Here is a 10,990-nt window from a genome sequence, read left to right as displayed (position 1 = left end):
TGAAAACCATACGACATACCAAACCCACATACATCCTAACATGCAAACATATGCATGTGCATCGATTTTCAGATAATCTACACATGCAAACATGTGCATGTACAAAAGGCAGCACAAAAAATACAAAAGGGGTGATCAAAGTTTACTTGCGCTCCACTAAAATGGAGACCAAAAAGCTGGCGTTATAAAAGTTTTCAAAACACGCACAGCACACACATCAACATAAATACCAAATCAAGTGGACTCCTGACTCGCAGAGCTTGAGTCCTCGTCCTCGTTACCCGATTTATTCTTGTTCTTCTTTTTCTTGCAATTTCTTGAATCATGCCCAGTCACGTACTTCATACAGGTTCGGCAAAGCCTGGGTGTTTTGGGAGGTTTGACAGCAGAGTTGCTCGTTCCATCCTGAGGTGCTCTAGACAATCGTCGGCGTTTGCCGCGTCCTTTGTTCCTGATCCCGTCTGGATTGTTGAGAGTTACGTCCCCATCTAAAGAAACACCAAGCAATTCTTCAACAGCAGCATAGTTATCATTGTTGGCTTCGTCATCAACTGGTCCTCCATTTAGTAACTTGCATTTCAGTTCCTTTATCTGCTCAGCGAAAGAAGAAAGTCCTCCAACATCACTTCTTAATGCGTCCACACATTCAGTTACGATCTCAAGAATCTGACTTCTCGCAGCAGCTTGTGGACGAGTGTCAACGCCATATCGACTCTCAATAGAAAATAAACTTTTAGGAAGCACGTCCCTAGACCAACGCTTAACAACAAACTGGGCCGGGATTTTTTCAATATTGTTTACCCGGTAAACACAAAAAATGTGCCTACACAGATATCCAATACGGATGAAGTTGTTGCATGAACAGGATACCGACTGATTACTCAACTCAAGTTTAACCTACAAAAACACCAAAACACATAATTAAGCTTCTGTGAAAAAAAGCATAATGAATAGCTTAAAACAAAAAATGCAACTATAAGGATACAGCAAGTTACCGTGAATGTGTTGGTTGTATTGTTACGTTTGTCCAACTGATTCACATAGTAAACACAAACATCATCACAATCCTCCGTGTTTACAATGTAACAAAACAGCTTCCCCTTGTATATCTCTTTTCTTACTTCTGTGGAAATTGCATGTGTATACAACTCAAAAGCATGCTTCTCAATAGCTAAGTCAGTACTGTCCATGAATACACTAGATGAAGTTTTAAACTCTGCAACACGTTGCCTGTAACGATGATTGTCTATCCTAGTTTCGTAACATAGCATGAACTGAACTAGTGTGTTAGCGCTAGAAGAGTTGACCTTGAAGCTTGAGTTAGAGCTTTCACATCTTGATGTAGTCTTCATCAGACAACACATTGGGATGTCACAGAAGTAGGCAGGTACCCATTGGTCCCTAATTGAGTACATGTCATTCAACCAGTCGTGATCTTGTAACCTATATTCCTCCATCAAAAGTTGCCAACGCGTCTCAAATGTAGATGGCTTCATGTGAATACTCCACACCAAACGATAAATCAATGCTCTTAGCTCAGAGTTTGTAACAGGTCTCCAGCAATATATACATATGAAAACACAAAACTGTTAATAAAATGAAACAACAAAAAAAAACTTCTCAAAAGAGATTCATAAATTAATAAAACCTTGGTGGGAAGTTTCTTCATAATATGCCACATGCAAAGGCGGTGCCGAGAGTCTGTGAAAACCTCTGAAATGGCAGCTTTCATTGAAGGGTCCTGGTCCGTCAGAACTAACTTTGGTTGCTTCTTGTGTGCCTTCAGAAATGATTCAAGCAACCACTTGTAAGACTCAGTGGTTTCGTTGAATAGCAAGCCAGCACCGAATGTCACACATTGTTTATGATTATCAACGCCAGTGAAAGGAACAAAAATCATGTTGTACCTGTGCGACAAAGAAAAATAAACAAAGTTAATAATATGTTAAAGGGAAAAAAAGTGCAACTTTCCAAAACCTTCCTTGTTAGTGTGATAAGTCGCATCAAAAGCTAACACATCCCCAAACACCTCGTAGTTTATCTTGGAAATTTCGTCTGCCCAAAAAATCGATCTCAATTGCCCTTTCTCAACAACAAACTCATAGTAAAAGTCTGGTAAGCTCTCAGATCTTTCTTTGAGACGATCTATAACAAGTTGCGCATCACGATCACCAATATAAAGCCTAACCGACTGGCTCCAGTTCTTAAAATCAGTTGGCGTGCCACGTACATTGTGATGTCCACCCATCAGGGACACTAAAACTCTGTGAGAAACAATCGGACCAATTCTGTTCAAACTCATGTTATGGATAAACTGTTTGGATGCAAATGGTAGTTTCCTTGAAATCCTACTTAGGTCACGATTAAAACGCTCAACAAACGGATGATTATGGTGCTCATTGAACCCTACCACTGTGCACGTAGAGCTGCCCTCACAAAACTTAACCAGTATACTAGCCTTGCAATCTGTCACTGTGAAATTACTTTGCCTAATACTCAAGCTTGACTACTCCAAAGTATCAGTTTTACGCTTAATCTGTGGTTTTGAATATTTAGTACACCTTATGTACTGGTGAGTGACAAACCCCTTCCATCTCTTGGTTTGCCCCTTATGAATAGAAAACCCAGAATACACAGCATAGTCCTTGTACATACTGAACACATCCTTCCATGTTTCATATACAGAACCAACAACAGGCTTTAAAACAATAGGAACATTAGGACACCACATTCTAGTCCCATTGGGTGTGTGGTGAACATAAAATTCCTCGTCCGCATGAACACCTACAAAAAGGTATTGTTTAATAAATTATAACACGTATAGGTTAAAAAACAAATTTACTTGTAACATGAAACCTAACAAACTGATACTGTATTTCCAAAAATACAACATTAACACGTTTTCCAAAAAATGCAAATAAAACGTGGAAGTACATTTTATTGATGTCGCCAAAAAGTGTAGATGCTAGTGCATATTTTTATGTAAACAAAAAAAGTAATCTCGAGTGCTTTCACGTTCCAAAAAATATAAAAACTTAATACAAGTGTAACGACATGTTTTATAAAAGCTTGTTTCATAAAAAAAATGGTTACACTTGTTTTTACCTTGAAAAAGATTACCACATTTTCAACCAAACTACCCAAAACATCATCTGTTTATAATAATAATAATAATAATAATAATAATAATAATAATAATAATAATAATAATAATAATAATAAACTACAAACATTAAAAAAATGGGTGTTACAATAAACCTATAGATAAAAATTCATGGTTTCACATAAACAATGACCTGTGGATAGCAACTGCGTAAAAGTACAATCCTGAACACCATCTTCATCATTATTTGGGCCATTTTGATTCAGAAGTGAGGCTACACATAAAAAAACAAAAAAAAAAAATAAGCAAGAAGAATCCAATGAACATCTAAACAAAGAAATCCTTAATTTACACAACAGAAAAAAAATGAACCAAGATGAATCCAACGAAAATCTAAACAAGCATTTAAAGCTGTACATTTAATGAAACAGAAAAAAATCACTCACCTGGAAGCTCTGAAGAAATAGGTTCAGGATCTAGTGAAACTCTACCCTCACCCAAAGCATCTTCATCTTCATTAAATGCAAAATGAAGTGAAAGATTATGTGGGACAACATTTAAGGGTGAACCAGGATCATCATTGAGGTTGGGTAACTCCGTACCACCGGCAACAGTTCGATGTTGTTGGCTGTTCGAATCAGCCATGTTAAATGCAAATACTCTTCAATGGTGAGTAAGGATTCTCTCTTTCACTCTTCTCTCTGGTCTGAATAAATGAAGTGAAAAAGCTGTTTAGGGGTATGTATTAATGAGATATTGGAAGGTTGTGAGAGGAAGATGTGAGAGAAGAAGGAAGGTTGTGAAAAGTCTAACAAGTACTACATGCATTAATTAAAAAGATGACAAGAAGGAAGGTTGTGAAGGTATGAGAAAGTCTGCGTGTGCAGACATCACCAACCCATCACATAATGTCAAAAATGTAACATAGAAAATGACTATCATGCCCTTACTCCTTTCAAATATCAATTTAAACATGGATCAATCCTAGCCACATGTTAGAGTTTTCAGGGTTTAGTCAACTGGATTGAGTTTTCTCATTATAATTAGCCTATATATATATATATATATATATATATATATATATATAGGGCTAGTAAGAAACTGGAAAACAAACAATGAAAAAAAGAAAACAAAACGACAGCAGAGAGACTAACAAAACGACACCGGGGACTTATAACATGTCCGCTACATCAAAACTAACCCACTTCTCCCAAGAGAGATCCCCAACATTAGCCCTGTTGCAAATCCAAAGATAGACATCCTCTTTAATCTGGTCCATAATCTTTTTGACCGGAATAAAGGTGTTTTCAAAAACTTTGGTATTTCTTGCGAACCAGATCCTCCAAGTTGTAGCCGAAGCGACCGTATAAACAATTCTCTTCCACGTCTTACATCCCGGGTTATTTTGTAAATCTTCCAAGATATTATCCAGACTTGCATACTCGGGTGGGGGGGGGGCGGCTTTAGGCGAAGCCAGACAAAGACATTCCACCACAGGCTCCTAGACCAAATGCAATTAGCAAATATATGGTTTGGGTCTTCATCCGAAATACCACATATCGGACACAAAGTATCGGGGAGGCCGACGCCTCTAGAGACTAAACCCATTTTAGACGCCTCCTTACCCAGTAAGGCACGCCATAAAAGGTAATTAGCTTTAGGAGTAGCCCACGAGTTCCAAACAAAATTCCCAGCCCCATTGTCGGTCACGTTTGCAGCGGAAACAATCTCATTCCTGAGATCCTTAACCGAGAAAGAGTCGCCACCATCATTTGCCCAGAACCAAACATCCTTGTCATTAGAGAGGGACGTCTCTTGCAGCCTGTTAGACAAAGAAAGGAGCTGACTCCATTCCTCGGTTGTGGAAGGAAGAATACTCCAGTCCCAAATCCACGAAGAACCATTGTCGGCTCCCGACCAAAAATCAGCCACAGAGGCGTTTTTATTTTTGACTAACCTGAAAATTGTTGGGTAATGGGCCATTAGAGGAGACTGATCAAGCCAGCAGTCCTTCCAAAATCTAGTAGACAAACCGTTTCCCACCTTGACACGCAGCTTATCTTTAACATTGATACCGTATTTCAGCAACAACATCTCCACTTTTCCGATATCCTTCCAAATACCGGTGACCGATTTATTTATCGGGATAAGGTTGTTGTCCTGTTTAGTCAAGTGAATGGCCCTAACCACTTTCGCCCATAGATGATCAGAGGAAGCTTTATACCTCCACCACCACTTGGATAGCATCGCAATGTTGAAGTCTTTGATGCCGCCCATCCCGAAACCCCCTTTACTTTTGGGTTTGATAATCCAATCCCACTTTATCCACTTGATTTTATGCCGATTCCTGTTTTTCCCCCAAATAAAATTCTGCCTGATCTTTTCGAGTTTACTGATAACCGAATTAGGAGCCACAAATAAAGAAAGGAAGTAAGAGGGAAGACTTCCCAAAACTGTTTTGGCCAGCAACACCCTTCCAGCAAAAGAAAGCTGATTTGCCTTCCAAAGTGCGAGTTTTTTTTGTTAAATCTATCGATAACGGTTGCCAATATTTAGCGCGTTTCATGTTAACTCCTATAGGGATACCAAGGTACATGAACGGAAGGGCGCCATCTTTACAATTCAACAACTTAGCTAAAGATCGAACTTCTTCTTGGTCCACTCCAATACCGAAGAGCTATCATTCTATATATCTGTGGAACCCATTAAGTCTAACCACCATCCAAGTCAATATCCACCGTCGGATCATGTTGAGATGAAATCTTAGCCGTTTAAACTCCAAAAAATAACCGCTTTTGGGGCGGTTCCAAGAGGTTATGGTTGGTTTTTGTAGATGGCGGTTACCTCCACCTTTTGCTGCCCACTATCTCCACAACTCAACCATCTAAAATGTCACATTTAACCTTATAAACTCATCTACTTTTAATTTTGTCCGGCTAAACTAAGAAAAAAACTGCTTTCTTGGCACTTTAGGGAGGTTACACACTACCTCTCCAAAATTGAGGAAGTTATGAACGGTTTCAAGGTTGATTTCTCCCACGTCCCCTCCCCACGTTTCCTGTAACTTCCATATACCCTTCCTTTTAATAGGGATCTCAGACCTGCATTTTTTCCCCATACACAAATACATGTATATTAGAGAGATTAGGATGCAGAGAAATGCAATGGAGACGATGGAGATTAATATCGACAGAAGCCCATTCGAATTTTATGTTCTAGAAATACAAACAAGGTACAGTAATTTGTTTCTCATTTTTTCATGTTTAACTGTTTGATGCTCTACTCTTCACAATGACGACTTCCCTAAGTTGTCGTTCATCATTTTTCTGCCACTTTGTCGGTCGGCATTCCGGTGTGCGATCTAGAGGTTTCATTTTTCGATTTTGTCCATGATTTTGGTGCAGCAGGCTTAAATCAATTTTCATGCTGCGATTTCGGCCTTTGGTTATTAAGGTACGGCTTCGTTTAAGCGAGTTGAGGACGGAACCGCCAAAAAAGATCGCCAGCTTTTGAGGTTTCCTTTTTCTCCCCTTTAGATGATTAATTCACCCTTCTTTGCTCAAAATATTACTTTTATACAAGTCCGACTATAAAGTAGGCATTACATATGAAAGAGGCATGATGTTTATGCTACCTAAATTTGGTTCTTGGTGGTTTTTACTTATACATCTTATTTTTGAGTTTGAGTTTAGAACATGGGTGCCAATTTTAACCCATTGACTAGCTCATGGGTGGGTTAAGTGTTTTTTTTTTCCATGCTAAATATTTTTTATTTTGAAATTTAGATTATTTCTTCAACAATAATGTTGTTTTAGTCATCATAGATGGAATATTCTTTTCATATTGTAGTATCATTTCCATGGACGCAATGTATATAATGTTGTTTGATATATCCATGTCTCATTTATTTATTTATTTATTTTTTGCTAAATCAGGATTTCAAGTTACTTAGGGAGTAGGAACCAATTAAACGTTGGATGGTGGTTGAGTGGTACAACTCCTCGTCCTTACAACCCATACAATCTCAACCGAACGAGTCTTTTAGTGGTTTAGAGGCTAAATAATACATTATTGCAGAATGTAACTCTATTTCGATAGTAGGCATTAAAAATGGAAAAGGATTTTGATGACATTTATTTCTCCATGTTTTTATTTTTATTGTGGTTTTTTTATGCTTATATACCAAACTCCAAAGTTTGATAGACTTGCGATTTCCTAATCAAGTTGGATCGTTTGTGTTTTCCACCGTTCAAGTTTTTGGTGTCAATTGCATTAACTCCATGACAACATGCTCAAATTGAAGGCGTATCTATATAGTGGGAAAAGTCATTTTACCTTTACTTAAACTTCCTCCGCAACCATTGCTAAGTTTGCTAAATCGTAATGGTGAGCCACGGTCATCAGTTTTTAGAGAGTATATTAAAGTCGTTAATTCATTTTTTTATGACGTCAACGGGTGGGAGAATATGTTCGGAATTAAATGATGGTCGTGGTCCGTATATATTTTGCTTGAATGGACACAACTATTATAGAATTGGTACTCACTTCCAACCCATGACGATGCGGCTTAGATTTTTCCCAATTATATATTTATGACACGACAAATGAAATTGAAGTTGATAATCGCTTTTCATTCGTTTTCCTTTTATAAATTAAAGTCGGTGCTTTTGTTTGTAATGTTGTTTAAATTTGTGTACACTTAATATAGATTAGCTTTATTTCTACGTTGTTTAACGTAACCCGTCCACCGGACGGGTATTAAACTAGTTTTTTATGGTTCACTTTCAACCCGGTAACCAGGTTCACCCATCTAAGCAGCCGCGAAAGACAAAGAATATTATGCTCCGACCACTCTCCAATGAAAAGGACGTCGTCCGCGTAACAAAGGTGAGATAAAATTGGACCGTTATTTGGAAGTTTGAATCCGTGAAAAAGACCCAGCTCAACGGCTTTTCTCATGAACATATTTAGAACTTCCATGGCAATGATGAAAAGGGAAGGTGAAGTGGGGTCGCCTTGTCGAAGGCCTCTTTTGAACGAAAACTCTCCGGAAGGAGACCCGTTAATGAGCACAGAACCTTTCCCTGATGATAGACATCCTTTCATCCAATCCACCCACTTGTCAGGAAAAGCCATAAACTTCAGCGTTTGAAAGAGAAATTTCCAGTTAAGAGAGTCGTATGCTTTCTCGAAGTCCACCTTGAATATCAATAACTTCGATTTGCTCCGTTTGGCCCAAGAAATGGATTCGCTAACGATAAGCGGGTTATCGAGAATATTTCGGCCTCCCACAAAAGCCGACTGAGTGTCGGAGATCAAAAAATCCATAACCTTACTTAGCCGGATAGCAAGGACCTTAGAAAGAATCTTATAAAAAGAACCCACTAAGGAAATCAGACGAAAATCGGAGATAAGTTGAGGGCCAGATTTTTTAGGGATCAGAGCCAAAAAATTGTAATTATTATATTAGTTGGCTTGTATTTTCATAAATATTTTGGAACACATGAAAACTTTTACATGAGTATCGGTGCTTCAATGTTTAAAAGTGCTTAAGATATTCACAAGAGATGAGCAAAAATGCATAAACGAAGTAAGTTATTAAGATCTATGTGATTTATAGCGGTATCCAACACATAGATTTGTTTACAAATGTTACATGGAAATTATTGAGTGCGAAGTGGGCGATTTGGTTTCAACGTTCACTTTCATTGTGTAAGATCCTTTGATAGATTTGTCTTCTTTGACGATCTAGTCAATACAAAATGATATAGTTCTACAATGTCGTTGTGACGAGTCTGATTAGATTGGTCACTGGCTTGATCTATTTGTACGATGTGTATAGAAGAGTTAAATGTAAGTTAAGTGACATTAATGTATCTACATAAACGGAAGAGCGCCTCCCTCGTCTCGCGGAGGCAACATAAACTTATATGTCTAGCGTATAATCTTATTTTTAATTTTCTTGTAACAATTAATCCAAAAACAACAATTTGAAAAAAAAGTTAAAATTATTTTTAAAAAGTTTAAAATATATAATAAATAAAACTATATACTAGGTGTTACTTGTGACTAATAGAAAGCATTAAATTAAAACAATAATTACTATTATATTATATTATATAATATATAAATATTGTTGACGAACAACGATGAATAGTAAGTTTATTTTTATAATAATATATAGTTTTTTTTGTCTTTCTTTTATTTAATATATTATAATAGTTTATTATTATATTTACTTTTAATAACATATTTTTTATTTTTCCCTTTTTTTAAAACCATATATTTCCTATACCATTTTTTTAATAATTCTTTATTTCCTTTTTTTAGAACATTTATTAATTTATCGATTAATTTGATACTTCTTTAATAATTTACATTTATAACTTTTTTCTAACAACTTAAGTACGTAGTTGTGCTAGATTCTTCCCCGACATTCTGCTAAAATTTTTTATTAAAAACGAATTTGTACTCTAAATAAAGTATTTATTTCGTATCTCTTGACGAAGGACGATGAATAGTAATTTTATTTTTATAACAATATATAGTTTTTTGTTTTTTATTTAATATATTATAATAGTTTATTATTATATTTACTTTTAATAACATATTTTAAATTTTTTTCCCTTTTTTAAAACCATATATTTCCTATACCATTTTTTTTAATAATTCTTTTTTTAGATATATATTAATTTATTGATAAATTTGATACTTCTTTAATAATTTACGTTTATAACTTTTTTTTTTTAAAAACTTAAGTACGTAGTTGTGCTTTATTTTTTCCCCGACATTTTGTTATAAGTTTTGTTAAAAACGTAGTTGTACTATAAATAAAGTATTTATTTAGTATCATAAAACGATACGATGATAAACTAAACCGTTCTAATGGTTTGACTTTCTAAACAACATGCTTTATTTTTAAATCACGTTTGTTGTACATGATTATTTGCTCGATTTCGCCACAACACGCGAATAAAAAAACTAGTTGAAGTATTATAATCTAAAGTCACTAGATTCTTCATTAATGAATACCTCACAGCTTTGTCTGTCATAAGTTTGCCACTGTACGTGTGCAAGGTGTACCTACCAACCAACCAGTCCAAATATATTTAAAGCTAAGCGATTATAAAAGGTTATCATAGTCGGTAGTATAAGCATTTTCTCTATTTAAAACTTATCATAGTATGAAAAAAAAAATTAGTGTATATATTATTTGATCAGGCCAATTGTGTATTCACTCAAGAAACTAAACGTTTCTCTTCGCCATCTCGCGAACAAACAACTGTACAGCCGCCCCCCCCCCCCCCCTTCTCAGTTACACCCTTTTCGATGCCTATATTTGTCAGATTTTTGTTGGCCAACATATAACAACTCTTTTATCATGACATTCTTTGACAATTATCTAACGACATATTTTTTGTCGTTCAATCTACTATTTTGTGTAGTAACCAAAAAATTACTAGTAAATTTACTAGAACCATTCCGCGGACTTTCTCTTTGTCATCTCGCGAACAACCCCCCCCCCCCCCCCCCCAAATTCTCAGTTACACCCTTTTCGATGCCTATATTTGTCACATCTAGTTGCTAGGGATTGTTTTAACTCGTTCTAAAAGTTATCTGCTATATTACTTAGCTTGCACTTTATACATAGGTTCAAACATCATCGCCATTGGCGTAGGTTAATAGGGCTGGAGGGGCGCCCGACCCCCTGAACTTTTCGTTCGGTAGTGTAATATATGTGGTTTTCGTATAGAAATTTTTTGGTATATACGTTTTCGACCCCCTGGTTCTATAGAAATTTTTGGGTATATACGTTTTCGACCCCCCGTCGGAAATTTCAAGCTTCGCCACTGGTCATCGCTATTGTTCCTCCTAAAGTCGAACCCA

At 36.3% G+C, this 10,990-nt stretch overlaps 1 protein-coding gene across 1 annotated transcript; it reads right to left on the bottom strand.

Moving 5' to 3' along the window:
- Window positions 1-234: 234 nt before the first annotated feature.
- On the bottom strand, window positions 235-3,748 carry LOC110869839 (protein FAR1-RELATED SEQUENCE 5-like). Its single transcript, XM_022119052.2, has 6 exons — window positions 3,550-3,748; window positions 3,297-3,377; window positions 2,586-2,784; window positions 1,649-1,907; window positions 996-1,586; window positions 235-897 (listed from the first exon to the last, which is right to left on the bottom strand). The coding sequence occupies exons 1-6, from the start codon at window positions 3,746-3,748 to the stop codon at window positions 235-237; spliced, it is 1,992 nt and encodes a 663-aa protein (XP_021974744.2).
- Window positions 3,749-10,990: the final 7,242 nt, after the last annotated feature.

This window comes from Helianthus annuus, chromosome 15 (genome assembly GCF_002127325.2).
Source record: "Helianthus annuus cultivar XRQ/B chromosome 15, HanXRQr2.0-SUNRISE, whole genome shotgun sequence".
NCBI classification, from domain to species: domain Eukaryota; kingdom Viridiplantae; phylum Streptophyta; class Magnoliopsida; order Asterales; family Asteraceae; genus Helianthus; species Helianthus annuus.
Note: the sequence above shows the minus strand (reverse complement) of the source record. Positions and strands in the feature narration are given on the sequence as shown.

What these genes read in the sequence shown, in the direction of transcription:
- LOC110869839 (XM_022119052.2), bottom strand. Translation starts at nt 3,748, where the DNA reads ATGGCTGATTCGAACAGCCAACAACATCGAACTGTTGCCGGTGGTACG. An exon ending in TATTTCTTCAGAGCTTCCAG is followed by an intron (nt 3,378 to 3,549) that starts GTGAGTGATTTT and finishes TTTTATGTGTAG; the next exon opens with CCTCACTTCTGAATCAAAAT. An exon ending in TGAAGAAACTTCCCACCAAG is followed by an intron (nt 1,587 to 1,648) that starts GTTTTATTAATT and finishes TTTTATTAACAG; the next exon opens with TTTTGTGTTTTCATATGTAT.